At 30.2% G+C, this 16,430-nt stretch overlaps 1 protein-coding gene across 2 annotated transcripts in view; it reads left to right on the forward strand.

Annotated features, from left to right (window-relative positions):
* Nucleotides 1–6,518: 6,518 nt before the first annotated feature.
* Nucleotides 6,519–16,430, forward strand: part of LOC106684967 (spondin-1) — a gene marked incomplete in the record, with an annotated part of 221,736 nt that continues 211,824 nt past the window's right edge. For both annotated transcript variants that reach the window (XM_067047519.1, XM_067047520.1), the window contains 1 exon segment: nucleotides 6,519–6,627. In XM_067047519.1, the coding sequence (XP_066903620.1) occupies nucleotides 6,607–6,627 (21 nt within the window).

The following is a 16,430-nucleotide window of genomic DNA, read 5'->3' on the forward strand; positions in this document are numbered from 1 at the left end:
AGAAGCATTTCCGGTTCAGCTAGTCTTTAAATAAAAGAAGCAACAAATAATAAAATATAACAAAACAGATATTTTACCTAATACAAATTTAAATTAAAAATAAATCTAAATAAGGTATGTATATATTTTTCAAATTGATTGATATTGATTCGAAATTACTGTTTTATTTAATGTTAAAAAATCAATACACAATAACTGTAAAATTTTAGAAATATTTTTACTTAGAAGGGTATTAGGAATTAAAACATATTTGCACCTCGATAAAAGATAGATTTCCTGAAAACCTCTAAGAATATCCTTACATTTATATCCCGAAAAGAAGCAATTAAGCAGTGAAAGTTTAAGGCATGTTGTTTCGCAGGAAATAAAAGGTAGAGTAAGAAAATTATCGCATACAATTATTTTTCGACTGGATTTCGCAAATCCTACGATTTTTCTTCTTTCACTCCAACTATTCTTACGCTTTCACAACCACTGGAGTTCATAGAAATTTTACTGTCAATTTGTAGTAGGAAGTATTATAGTAGAAAGGTAAACAAAAGTAATATATTTAAAATTATTCCACTAACGCCTATTGAACAGATTCGATACTTAGGACTCCATCTTGACAAAAGACTTACTTGAAATTCATACACAAGATTGAAACGACAAGAAACTGGTCGTAGATTCCGATTGTCACAACACTTACTTGACAAAAACTCTAAATTTCCCATTCACTACAAAAAAATAGTAAACACTACGATAATCAGACCAATTTGGAAATATGGAATTGAGCTCTGGGGGTATACCAAGCAATTCCTCCCGCACTCAATCCTTACAATCCAAAATCCTTGATGCTCCTTATTACGTTACAAATAAACTCATCCACAAAGACCTTAACATCCCATTCGTTGCAGATTTGGCCCAAAACAGATATGCGTCTTTTCATTCCAAATCCCTTACCCATTAGTACTTCATCTTTCATCTTTAACAATCCCTGATAACTCTCCGAGGCGTCTGAAAAGAAGATGGCCACGGGACCTTCTAATTTAAATTAATGCTTGAAGTACCACCAACGGGTGGTTCCTTCCCAAGATTTTCAAGTGTAAATGAAACATACAACAAATTTATTTATTGTATTTTTTACTTGTACAGTTGTAAATCACATTAAATAAATAAATAAAAAAAATAAGATTAGTTTTTAATTTTTGTTTGTTCTATTCTTAATTACAAGTGTTTCCTGTATGTTCATAGTTTTGAATATGCATAGTTTATTTACTTCCATAATCTTTTTCTCTTAATATTAATTTTATAATAACTATAATTTTCATTTTTATCTTGTTGTATTTTGTATTAATTTTAACATGTTGTTATAATTTATAATGGAAATAACAAACCATCATCTTATTTACTACTTGTAGTGGTCCTAATGTTAATGTGCATATTGTAAGTAATCTGTTTTCAATAATCTCAGTCATAGCAGGTTCATCATAGCAGGAAAATGTGTATATATTCTTCTCAGAATTTTCAAAATTAGAATACGGACGTAAAAAGCAGTAATCGTATACAGCTTTCTACGTCCTTAATTACAGCATATTTCATTTTTTAGGTCATTTAACTCTAATTCATATTATATTATCTGTTTTTATCATTAATCACATAAATTTATCAATATTTAATGTTGCGAATATCAGACAGCGAAAATAACATTTCACCCTAGATATTGGGTTACTCAGCTACAGTAAAGCTGTCCTCATTCATCGTTCTAGGTCTCTCGATGATTTGTTTACCCTACATTTTTTTTAATTTTCAATTAAATAGTGATATAAAATCAATTTGAAAGAAATATATATCTTTATAACTATTTTGGATTCGTATTTTATAAAACTTTCTGATTTATTGCCCTATAAGTTTGTTCTTATAAACTAATAAATTGTGTATTAATAACTCACAGTCCTCGAAGAATGGTGTCGTAATAGGAGGATTAAAATAAATCCCAACAAATCTCATCAAATAACCTTTACCCTTCGTCATAAACCTACCGACTGCCCTACAGTCTCCTTTAATAATGTTGATCTTACTCCTGTCGAACAGATCCGCTACCTTGGACTACATCTGGACAAACGGCTAACCTGGAATCCTCACACAAGACTGAAAAGACAGGAAACTGCTCGTCGATTTCGACTATTACAGCACTTACTGAACAAACGGTCTAAACTTTCAAATCATTACAAAAGACTGATATACATGACTGTAAAAAGGCCAATCTGGACATACGGAGTTGACCTTTGGGGCTCCACTAAGCCTTCGAATTCCTCTCGTCCAATCATTGCAATCCAAAATCCTTCATAAAATCCTCAATGCTCCATATTTTGTCACAAATAAAATCATTCATAAAGACCTTAATGTTCCACAGGTAACCGATCTAGCCCGAACCCTATAAACTCCCTAGCCACCCAAACACACTAGTTTCTAACCTTGCTTCCTCTTCCATTCCTGACAATCCTCCGAGGCGCCTGAAAAGAAGATGGCTACTAGACCTGCTAATGTAAAACGTCATCAGAGTGCTACCAATGGGTAGTTTCTCTACACGTTTGTAACACTCCAATTTAACTGAGATCAAATTTACTAAATGTATTATAATGTACAGTTGTAAATAGCAATCAATAAATAAATTTAAAAAAAATTAATAGCTCAATACTGTTCCACACTGTAATCATTCCATTTTACTTGAAAAAATCTTACTAAAAGTTTCTCTTAAATACATAATTTTAGCTCTCCTTAAAAAAATTTTTTACTTTTATAAATCCTCGTTTTGTTTATAAGAATTTCTTAAGTTGGTTGACAATTGGTTCTTCAGCAATGGAAACCGTAATGACCCTTTATAAAACGATAGTAAGATAAGCTAAAGGTGTACACGTAAAGGAAACCTTTAACTAGGTCCTTAGGAAAGTTCATTATACGAGCCTAAGGGAGGTAATTGTTTAAAGTTGACCTATTTATTGAGTTTATTAATTAGTGTTAAGATTATTACAATTTTAGTAGTATAACATTCAGTATAATAAAGTAAAAACATAAAGTATTTATAAACACATAGTATAATAAAGTATTATAATTTTATTATTATAACTTCCAGTAGTTTAATTTTATATTGCATGTTTTTCAATGCAGCAATATAACATACATTTGGTAAGTTTAACACTCCATTTATATTTATTTAATATTTCTTAGTAAATATTCACCGGACAAGTTTTAGATCGGTCATAAGAGGATTTAAAAATGAGTTTAAATATGCCCATACATGTCGTGGGCCAACAAGCTTTGGTGCCATTTCATATAATTAATCTCAATGAAACTCCTGTTTTTATTCTTCTCGAACGGATCGGTTTAAAGTTTTGGTAATTTAGTTATTTAATTTATCTCAATTTTTGTATTATGATAAACTTTAGTTATTGTTGAAAATACCAAATAAACTGTCATAAAATGATCTTGGCGATATTTCGATACACTCTAAAAAAAAAAGGCCATTGAAAGTATTTAAAAAAAAAAATTTTATAGTATGAAGTCTGCTCACAGATATCATATAAAAAGGATTTTTATAAAATTTTTAAAAATTTGTTTTAGACTGCCGTCAAAACAGCCCTGACGAAGCCCTGCAACGTGGGGCGAAACGTTGGCTCAATAAAATAGTATAATTATCTACTATTTGAGTTATTTTTTACCGCACCCGGACCATATTCCATTCATCTATACACACAGTCAATCAATAATCTTCCAGAAAATTCTTACAAATAAATGATGATTTATTCAAGTTACATTTTGATTATATTGCTGCATTGTAAAAAGGGATACAGTAAAGAAGTTACCATGTGTGTCATCTGCCAAATGTGAAAATAGGCGTAGAGATACCTCGGCCATACTTCTCGGTAACTCCATGATTTACCCTACGCTTGATTTATCCTCCTATTAATGCCCGTTCCTAATTAAGGGTTCAATGAATCCAGGGAGCGTCTACCATGACACTGTTTCCATCTTGATAAATACACTAATTCTCAGTTAAGAGGAAATTTATTGCCACTCATAGTTTGCATTGCAATAACTAACTTAAGAAATTTTAATCTTCAGTTTTATTATGTTCAGTTTTTACCTCCTCATTGCCAAATAAAAATATTTAAGTCCTAAGAATCGATCGATTAGTTTATCCGATTTTGTTCAAATTTTCAGTGATTGTGGAGGTTCATAACTAGTTGGTCCGTATTGTATTTATCTGATTCTGTTGGCTACTTTCGTATTACTTACACTTAACGTAAATGTGTTTTCCTCGGCACAATTTTATCTGAAAAACTGGTCGCCCATTGGTTCCAAATTTCTTTCTTCCAAATTTGGACTAAATAGGGCGACTTGTTATTAGTGCAAAATGGGTGTTTAATAAATTTCACCAGGTTCTGCTTGCTCATTTTGCTTTGAAATACCGTACAGCTCCGTTTACAGCTATATTTTAACAGTGCCGTAAGTGTAATAAGAAAATATATACAATAACCTACTCAATAGAAGTATGCAGAAAAATGATAATTTACAGAAAAAAAAAATTCAAAAAATAAAATAAGGTGATAAAGAGAAAATAAAAATAGTTAGGAAGCTACACTGACCCATGTAATTGGCAGACGTTATTTTTGTTGAATCCCGTTAAAATAATCAGATTGGAACGTTAGTCATGTTTTTAGAAATGTAGAAACGAATTTAACTCCGCTCTCTTAGGAATTTATATATATTTTTTTAATTAGAGAGAATGATTGACTAATCGACTATGATTTGCATTGTTAACAAAAAAAAAAATGGATAAATTAAATTGTAAAACTCTTGTTGTTTGGCATTCAGTGCATGCAATTTCTCTTCACCTTAAAAGTTGAAAGGAAGCCAAAACGCTTCCGTCTATGAAATTTAAAATCTAGCTAAGGAACATAAAACCACGTTCAGAGTCGGATTAAACCTGCTTGGGGCCTGTATCAAATGTTACCTAGAGGGTCTAGATATTGTGTGATAATATAATAAAACACAATTATACAAACAAACTTTCCACGATTTAATGTGAGGAAATATAGAGATAATAATACTCCATAAATTTATTTTTATTTTTACCAATTAAAATCCATATGGTTTATTTTGATTTAATTTTTCGCATACTTTATTGTCAGAAATGCTTTATTATTCTTCACCACAGCTTGTATTAATTATTTATTACAAATAATTGAAATTAATCACAAAATATAATTTTACAGAAAAACTGCAAACTTAAAAAACGCCATGATTAAATTCTTAATTAATTAATAAATGTTAATTGAATTAATTAATTTTTATATTAATTTTCATGATTAATTTCTAATCTTTCACATTTATTAATTTCTGTTTTTGTCGAAGATCGTATTTTTCTTCTCAGCAATAGTATTTATAAAATTTGTTCTTTCTTTCAGTGCAATAAAGTTCTAAATTCCCTAATTCCCTAAGTTCCTCATTTCTAAATTCAAGAACTGCAAAATTATTTAACATTGCAAATTTCTTTATTTCATGAAAAAGCTCTCACTAAAATCGATAATTACAATATTTTAACCTATACCACTACATTCCATGAAGGATCAGGAGATAAGTATGACGTACAACAGATCAGAGTTAAATAGAAGTATAACAGTAGATTTGTTCATTAACTCAGCTGGGTTTGCTCCAGGTCTCCCGAACCCACAGGGTTGACTCACGGCATAAGAAACAGAATAAACAATTACCTGCTACTGTCGGACTCGAACCGAACCTGGGCCCAGAAATTAGTTGTACCTACGCCGTTTCCTCGCTGAATTTCTCCACTCCTATACATATTTGTTAAACTAAGGAATTTTCTTTTATAATGAGATGTATTTCGAATCTCTATTATACGAGTTAAAATATGTGGAAATCAAGGAAAGTATTTCAGTTATCTGATTATATACATATAAATGTAAAAACTAATTTTCTGTTGTAGACGCTTAACCGCCGTAATATTTTCTACTTCTACTACGTCATAAATCCGGCCCTGAACACTTTTTGATAGAAGTTACTTTAACGAACCATTATTACAATACAATTTTTTGGGGGTAATTTTTGCTTTTTTTATATACTTTAAAAAAAAAATCAGGTAACTGATTTAAGGTAAAAAGGAAGACATTTGGCTTCATTTTACACATATGACAATCAGGAAGCAGGTTAGAGATCCGTCATTAAACTCAGTTTAAAAGAACATCCCTTAATTAAAAAAAAATCGTTTACAGATTCAGCTGACGCTGTCGAATAAAGGCCTTTTGTGATCCAATGCATATATTAAATCTTCATATTTTTACCTGAAATTTTTTTCAATAATTAGGGGGTACTAATATAGTACTCTAATTAAGAGAGCATTTTGGAAAAATTGATTGATGGTGGTATTTTATTTACATATTTTCCCCTCCTGGCGAAAAAGGGGAAAAAAGGTTCCCCTACAGCAGCGCTACGGGTGGGATCTCGACAACCGCTCAGTTCATTCCCGCCATCCATGTGAGATCATACCTCTCTCCTTGGTGTGAGTTTACGTGTTTTTAGACACCGTCTTCTTTGGCGGCAAATATGGCAGCTTACGGGTTTACGGTGAGCGTTTTAATTTACATTTATAATAGAATTAAATTTATAATTTTTTCGAAGTGTTTAAAATTATTTTATATCCATAGCACCATTGAATAAGATGGAGATTATCTATTATCTCGACTTATTAAAAAAATAAAATAAAGCTTATCACTACGTCTCAAAAATAGTCTCATACAACGTTCATTAGTAGCAAGACAGCATCAAAATCGTTACGGAGATGGCGTAGTGTGAAATTACAACATTCCTTAAAGCGTTAATTAAACTAAATTCAATTAAAAATGGAATGAATGACTTGGCGATTAACTGAGACTGCGGGTATACTACAGGTCTATGATCAGAAAACCAAGGTCTACTGACCTAGGACAACAGTGGTTATTTCCTTACGGCTGTATCATTCATAATGTTACATTTTATGTTCTATTATCTCTTTTTTTTCACATTTGTTATGAGATTTTTGATGTTCAGAATGATATTTTTCTGTTTATACATTTTGAATTCTTCTCTGATTATGGACAGACGGTATTATAATTTTTTTCCTTGAAAATAACTAATTTATTTTTTCATAATATGGTGAGCTACCTACTAACTTATTAATTTATCTTTTAAATTCCTAGAAATTTTATGATACATAGAGATTAATTATGTAGATATTATTTTTAAAGATTTAGTAATAATTTTGAAATATATTTCTCTAAGTTTTCATTCTTTATTTTTTTTTAATATAATGATTTGGATGGTTTATCACAATTTACTACACGAATTTATTAGGTAGGAGCAGGAAAAAGGATCGAATAACCTTTTGTTTGCGTGTGCATGCGAGCTTGAGTGTGTGTGTGTGTATGTTATTGTGTGAGAGTTTAAGGTGTGTACATATCTGGGATATGATATGCAACTTTTGTGCTTAACGACTGCAACTTCGTGTCATCAACACTTCTTTTCTGTTTTATAATGAACGGTTCGAACAAATCGGATGAAACTCTTCATACCAATGTAAGTGTTCTTTAGTATCAGCTAGGTTCTTTCCTCATTAAAATAGTCTGGCAGGAGGTAAATGCCGAATTATCAAAAAATCTTCCTCTAAAGGATCTTTAATTTTATTTATTTAAAATAATTAACCGTCACAAATTGTGAGAAGTAAAAAATTAAAGATAAATATAAAATATGAAAGATTTTGATTATTAACTATAGAAGAAATAAATGTTTTCATCTTTTTGTGGTTTTGGTTATGCTTCGAAGAAGTTTATTTATAGATTTAATTTAACTGCAGTAAAGTGGTAAGGGAAAGTTTTATGATGAAGGCATTGACATTTGTTATCTCTGAAATTTTTTTCTGCCAAATTTCCCCTGAGATTTATCAATGAAATAAAATAAAAATTGGGGGTATAATTTGATATTGAAAAAAAAACGCAATTAAATATTACAATTTAGGCTCTAATCTCGCACGATAAGAGGACCTTACAATTAAGCGAGCTGGGGCGAGGGTCCCAGAACGCTTAGTGTGGAAGGTTGTGGGTTTCAATCCAACCTGGGTCGGAGAGCCATGACGGCCGTCTTGCATCTGATTTTTCTTCATCTAAACAATATCGATACTTAAAAAATGTACAAAGAAAATATATTCTGTAATGATTCTAATTTGGCTAGAATCATAAATTAGTTATATCTCATATTAATAAAAAGAATTTTTCGTATTAAATGTGTATTTAAGTAAAAAAGTCAAATAAGAGTCCACTGACAAAATGGTGGCACATAATTGATAAAATAATTATAATAAATTATTGTTTTTCCCCTATTTCGATAAATAGAAGTAAAAAGAAAAGAAAAAATGGCTTAATTTATTTTTAAAAATTCAATAGTTTTCTATTAGTATGCATCTGATTTACTCAGTTTTTCATTTGTCGGTTCTACTTCTACTCCCTATGTCTCCGCTATAGAATTTTATCAAAAATTGTAATAATGAAAAAATTTAAATTTATTTATTCTTGATTTTGTTGTAGCATTTACAGACCATCCTTAATTACAAATTACAGTAATACAAGTATTTTATCTAATAAGATTAATTCATTTTTTGGGGAAGTTTTAATAATTATATATTGCACAGATAGCGAATTTTAATTTCCTTTATATATTCCTCTGTAAGTTTTACATTAAATCCTGTACGTTTCGTGGCTTTATTTGTTTCTTAACATCATAATACAATTTATTAGATTTATTTTTTATAATGTTCTCCTCTTAGTCAAATTTTCTATTAGTTTGGGCTATGACAAGACAGAGATAGAATAACGTATTTGCGGCAAATATATGTCTATGTAATATATGAAATAATTTTAATTAGTTGCCTACAAATATTTATTTGAGGTGTAAATTAAAAAAAAATAAATAAATAAAATAAGGAGAAATGAAGCTCCAGAACATCAAGAATTAAATGTAAATATTACTGAGAGAGTAATAAAGGGAATTCACCGCCTGTGCGATATAAAATTTAGAAAATTTCCTGACACAAAATAATTATCATTAATAGATAAAACACTAATTATTATGTAGTTTTTAGTTAGGGATGATCTGTAAATGCTTGCTACAAAGCCTAAAAAATATAAATTTAGATTTATTCATCTTGTATTACAATAACCAGATTCATATGTATTTGAACCGAATAAACTTGCGTCAAGAATTTGTGTCTCAGTGTTAGTACTCGTAGGGAAATGGTCCAAAATTCCTTTAAATGAGCCGCTGAGTTGCGTAAACCAAACCTGAAGTTTTGAGATTTCAGAACTGTAGAGTAAGTTCTATAAAGATTTTAGTGAGAAATTACAGCGTATTTCTTTGAAAACAAGACAGTCACAAGCATATGTATTTAAAAGCATTTGAAGGTAATGCAAACAGTAATTAATTACTTTTATTTGCTCTAGAGTAGACTGACTTACACTATTTTCATCGGCTAAAATATAAAATTTATTTTCTTTTATAATACGTATTTATAAGCTCTCCAAAACATTTATTTATATGTTTACGCCTATTATAACCCATAGCCAAGAACAGTTATTCATTTTATAAATGGTTCAGTAAAGAACCTCTAGTAAAACGATAGTAAGTTATAATGCATCTCTGTTCGATAAAAGAAAGCTTAGTCAGCGGAATAGTGTTTATCATATGATAGATCGACACATGAGAAATGAATCCGTCTTGCATACTTTTTTTTCCATTCTGTTCAATATTTATTGCAATTAGGCATCAAGATATCCTGTAATTCAAATAGTAAATATGTTTACTAACTAAATGCTTACTATGTTAAACACAGATCATGTTCATAATGTATACTATTTTTGGTTTTAAGCGATAAAAAAAAAATGTAGAGATCTTAGATACAGTTTATTTTAGTTCCATATATTTGACTTTAAGGGAACTCCTGTGTCAAGTGCTCGAATTTGATTAGTAGAGCTCATACTGGAAAAGGCAGTGTCTTTCAGTACTTATGTAGATGGCGGGCGACCACGATTGCTGTCAGTTGTGGATAAGAGAAACATTTCACAGTCATTTTTCTCATAATTTCTATTGTGTTTTTGTGAAATAGTCTCTTTTTTTTTTCCAAGTTGACATTTGGTGTCTCTGAAATTTTTTTCTGCCAAATTTCCCCTGAGATTTATCAATGAAATAAAATAAAAATTGGGGGTATAATTTGATATTGAAAAAAAACGCAATTAAATATTACAATTTAGGCTCTAATCTCGCACGATAAGAGGACCTTATAATTAAGCGATCTGGGGCGAGGGTCCCAGAGCGCTTAGTGTGGAAGGTTGTGGTTTCAATCCAACCTGGGTCGGAGAGCCATGACGGCCGTGCGGGTTGGGGCGTAGCCCCATAGCGCTCGATTCGGAACGTTGTGGGTTCGATTTCCACCTGGGGCAGTTAATATTTATTTCTTGGTGGTCCCGAAAAATGAATCTTGACACTCCCACCTTGGTTAGTACGCGGCGGCAACTCTAGTAGCCGCGGGGTTGGTAAAAAGGACTATGAGGTCCACTTGCCGGACTTGTTTCCCCTACCAAATAATAATACCACCTGGGTTGGTAATTCATTTCATAATGGCCCCGAGGATCTTAAATCGTAACATTCCTTCTCTGAGGTCATTTAAGTCTTCAGTGGAGAAGTTGAGCTATATAAAAAAAATCACATGCTAAAGAAAGAAGATATTATACATGTTGACTGTAGCAATGATATGATGAAGGCAACAAATAATGGGCTCTGAGCCGCTTAGGCGGATGGATATGGTTTTGTCCATTGTATACAAAATGGACTATTTCTTCCATTCAAGGAAGAGAATTATCAAATAGTAATAATTTTTATTTCTTACGTTTGGTTTTTTTTATTGTTTTTTTCGTATCATAATGTAAATTTGTATAGGTAGGAAAGCCGGTAATATTATTGTGTTTTTTTAAGAATAAAAAAAACTCAATTTTTTATTTTGTACATTTTGTCCGAATAATTAATATTTATTGATTATGTCAGGAACAGACGAAATATTCCATTATATCCATAGTAGACAAGATCAAATCCACCCTGTCTAAAATAGTAAGTGAAAAAATTAATGCTTAACACCTTTATTTGTCGGAAGAAATAATTTTACACCATAAAGAAGCACAACCAAGTCTCCTACCAATTCATTAATACATTTTTATCGAGAAGAGACAAAATTTATCGGTTAATTAGAGTTCAAGTTTTGAGTTACAAGATATTTCAGCTTAAGGTACATATCGGCGTAACAAAAAAAAAAAAAACGTACTGTGCATGCACCCGTCATTTAAAGATAATCAAATTCGTATTAAATCAGAACTTTTATTTAAGCGTTTTTTTTAATTTACTTATTTTTTTGGTCATTTCTAGTACCATTTACAACTATATGTTAGATGTAAATATTTTTAAAGTCTTTAGCTTTTCAATAACATAGTTAGTTCTATATCACATTACGTTCTAGTCTGTATTACAAATCTTCTTTCCGTAAATTTACTTTTAACGTGGTAACTTACTTTTTTTTTTATCCTATAGTTGATAATAAAATTCTTTCATGGTTCATATTTATCCATTTTTTAGTACTTCTAATGAGAAACGGTTAGTTATTTCAAGTAAAGTAATTAAAGGTAAATACAAAATTAAATTAAAGGTAAATACTATTGAAATTAAAGGTAAATACAAAATTAAATTAAAGGTAAATACAAAATTAAATTAAAGGTAAATACAAAATTAAATTAAAGGCAAATACCATTGAAATTAAAGGTAAATACAAAATTAAATTAAAGGTAAATAAAAAATTAAATTAAAGGTAAATACCATTAAAATTAAAGATAAATACATTAGAATTTTTTTTGTTGGAAATTCTGCCTTTGAACACGATTAAGCTGTTTATAAGGCCAAATAGATTTAAAATAATGTGTAATGGTATATTGATATATTGAATTTAATTAATATATTTAGAGCGGTTTTTGAGAAAATCATGAACATGTATAAACAGGCATATTTATAAATTAAATATGTGATTTCAGTTTTTTAATTTTTTGAGTTGCGCTGTTCACAAACACAATCACTCACAGGATTTTAGTATAAATACGTTTTCAAAAAATGTCCTTACTTCACTTCGTATACAACGCTCCGACATACTTATGTCTTATTTATGTTATTACTGTTGCCGTGTTGGCACCTCTCCAATCCTACAAGTTATTTAGAGTCTTCATTAGCAGCAACCCCGATTCACTCGATAATCAACGGCATTAGTGCATGGAAGGTTATAGTAATGTGGTGTAATCCTCATTTATTTCGTTGAGGAATTCACTTAACTAAAGTTTTTGGACCCTTGTATTCTCTACAATTGTATAAAATAAATAGATTTAAGTAAAAAAAAATAGTAAAAAAATATATTTGAGTATCTAATAGAGATTAGTTTGAAAACAATGATCTATATAGTGATAAAGGCCAAAACGCCGGAAATAAAAAAAAAAAAAGAAGATATTATCGTGCTACTACGTTGAATGAACTCTTATAATAAACATAAACTAAAAATAGTCATTAACAGAGGTAATAATTAAGATCGAAATGTTTCTGACAGAATATTGCTAACACATATTTTCTGAATCGAAGTTGGATTTTAACGATAAGACATTTGAATGTCCACCATATGAAATTATGCTTACATTGAAAAAAAATTCCAGCAATATCAAATTCTTTGATTAATCTTAAATACATAATTTCTTACTAGTGAACTGAATTCAGTCCTGAACGGGACAATTCATCCTACAGAAATTAGATCCACAAGAAACACAAGGTTCAAGCGGGTTCTTTGAGCACATGCTAACAAAACTCACTTAGCAAAAACAGACTTCTAGATATATTCAGCTACAAATGGAATTCACATTCATCTCAAAGGGATGGAAAAATACTATAATCATTTCCATATTAAAGGCAAATAAAATTTCTAAAACTCCAAAAAGCTATCGTTCCATACCATTTACTTTACAAAGTAATGAAAAAAAACATGTTTAAACGTTTTAACAACTATTGATACAACAAAACAAGCTAATTGCTACCTGAAGAACCATGTGGCTACAAAAGAGGACAATCTACAACATATTTTTAAAGGCCTGTACTTGCCATTAATAGGGGATTATCTGTAGAATTGTAAACCATTTTTAAAAATATTTTGTTGTTTCTTTAACGAGATAGTTGATTGTGATTTAATCAATTACGTAATTCTTTGTTTAGAGCTTAGTTGTGTTGAATAGAAAATATAACTGGTCTGGAAGAATAATGACGGAACTGTGAAGTTGGCTTTATTACGTTGGCGGGCTAAATAATTCATTTACAAGTAGTTTGTAAGTAGGTATGATTGTACTAAAAACTGCGCCGTGGAAATCACTTTGAAAGTACTACTTTAACAATTCACATCTAGTAAATGTATTATTGAAAGTCCACCAACCCTAAAAAATTAATTTCAAAAATGTTTAGAGTTATGCTATTGTTTTTCTGCAACAGGGATATGCCGACATTAACTGCAAAACTTTACTTCTTATTGTTTTGTGAAATTATTTTCTACTTAAATTTTTTTTAGTTCTGAAGTTTTATTGAAATAATACAATAATATGAAAACCTCAAGATGGAAATTAAGGAATATCAACTTTTTTTCGGCCTATAAAACAACAGCTTAATAAATTATGACGAAACGTAGTAAATACAAATGTGATCGGAAGAGATCGGTCGGCCTCGGCTTTTCCAAATTCCATGCTCTGCGTTAACTTTTGCTTAATTCTTTAGTTATTGTTTAATATTTTATATTTATCCATTGAATATTACTGATAAAAATTAGAACAGAGTAATTATTTCAGATAATGTGAAAAAATATTCTATAAAAGTGGCACTTCTGGCCAGTCGATCAAAAAAGATGCAGTCACACTACAGGTATATTGTATGGGCGACAGACCATAGAGGTTTCTTGACGTGTTTTTTTTTCGTAGGGTGGGTTCGTCACGCCCACGCCTCACTATTTTTGTGAGTGCCACCCATTCGCTAACGGGCCTCACAAATGCCCGGGAGGGAGGAGGTTGTGAGTAAGTTATTGTATTATTTTTATGCTTGAAAAAAGCCCAGGTGAGACCGGGACCTGATCTGACAACCTTTGGGTTGCTAGACTGGCGCGTTGCCACGTTGTCTCAGTCACAATATAGGTATATACATACCCACCTTAAATAAGTAATTTTACAAACACACATTCACACCCACGATTATGCGAAAATTGTTTATTTGGACTTCAAGAGGTGTATTTCCTTAGAAATCTCAATACTATGTATTTTATAATAAGTGGAAGTAATTATAACACCATTGATTGAGGCCAAAAAATAACATTTGTGCAGGCCGTGAAAATCTTTCTAGTTAAATTGTAAGTACATTGTCATGTGATCATAGAAATAAAAATAACCAGAATAGAATTTTAAATAAAGTTACCATGTATCGGTTTCAAATTCAGTGGGTTTCAGAAGATCCAATAATTGCGAAAAAAAAGAGAAAAAGACTTTCCTTCTAATGAGCAATATTTCCATTCTTTAGACATAAAAAAAAGTTCCTTTAGTCTTGGGGACCTTGTTATTTTTTAAGGTTCACTTTACTTTTAAAAGACTGAGAATTCTTTTTATTTTATTTTTATTGAATTTCTTTCAAATTTATATTTTTGAATTCTACATTTTTTAAAAAAGTTAAGTATGGTTCATTAGTTACCGCTAAGTGCGATAACTCATGTAAACATGACTGCATTGGTTTGGATTGAAAAATTCAAGATATGAGATACATATATATCTAAATATAAACTATCTAAAAGTTACCATTTACTCGTTGATCTGACAGCAAACAGAATTTTTTTTTGGATGTTGATGAGACACAGGTCACTTGCGATTATATTAAAGAATTTGTTATTTTATATTAGCTTCGGATTTCTAATCATAATACAGCGGGTATTGTAAGTTTTGATTAACATTTAAAACATTAATTAACAGATTTCATAAGGTTATTTTGTATTATAATTAAAGTTTCTACATTATTTTAATAAATATTAATATTGATAATTTTTTGGTTGTAGACCTGTACAACCAAAAAATTATTCGATAAATTTTGCTTATTTTCATGTTTTTTAGATGATTAAAATGAACTCTCCCAGGATGAATTGATTTTTCCCAAATCCCATGTATGTAATGCCCGTCTTACTGTACGAAAGTCATAAAAATCTTTCACATCAAGTAGGATACTCAACTAATCAATTTCAAATTCTAATGGTTTCAAAAGGAAGTTAAGTTATACAGAGCACTAACTATTTTTGATCCATTTGAAATTGAGATATAATGTATATATATAAGTTATAAACAGAGCACAGGTATTATGACTCTTAATACCTAAACTCCCCATGTCAACAAGTCACAATATATATATATAGAGAGAGGATAATACAGGAGAATAAATCAGTGTCTTAGTTGAGCTTATGTGCGTTATTTAGTGTCCCACTTTCCCTTTTTTTTGAAGTTTTGATTCTGACTCATCATAACTTATACATACATATATATATATAAAATGTATTTATGATTATGTAAATATAAGTTACGGTCTGAGTCAGCTGTTATTTTGATGTCAGCTGACTGAATGTATTTAAAGATATGTACTGAACCCATTAAAGCCAGTATTTTACTGCAGTCCAAGCGTGGTAGATCTTATTCCTTCTTCTCTTGTTTAACATCTTGCTTTCACTGATACTTATAAGTTATGTTTTAGTAACTATTTGGCCATCTAACGAACATATATCACAGAATGAGAAAAGAACTCTTCTTTTCAACTGTAACAAAACAATTTAATTTGGTTGAATATAAGTAATAAAGATTTCCAAGGTGATATGTTTATCATATATTTATTATATATAAATATAAAGTTCATCAAGGAAAACGAGCAAAAAGAAGGTAAGGGCTTTATTTCCTCAACCTCCCCATTCCCCAAGGAAAAAAAAGTTACATTGAGGAAAAATTTAAAAAACAGTTCGGATATTCTAAAATATTACATAATTAAGTAATTAATTAACAAGTGTCCCTAAAGTATGTGAAGTATGTGTAAGTAAAGTGTGTGTTTGCATCTTACAATTATTTTTTTGCCATTTTCTTACAGATGTGTAATTAATTTAAAAAATGACGGTACAATTCGACTGGAAACTTTTATTACTCATACTTTGACCAAATTCAAGCAATAAAAGCCACCGCCAAAATGTCAATACTGCAACAGTGTACTTACGATCA

This window comes from Halyomorpha halys, unplaced genomic scaffold, assembly GCF_000696795.3.
Source record: "Halyomorpha halys isolate HHAL.00 unplaced genomic scaffold, Hhal_1.1 Scaffold634.1, whole genome shotgun sequence".
NCBI classification, from domain to species: domain Eukaryota; kingdom Metazoa; phylum Arthropoda; class Insecta; order Hemiptera; family Pentatomidae; genus Halyomorpha; species Halyomorpha halys.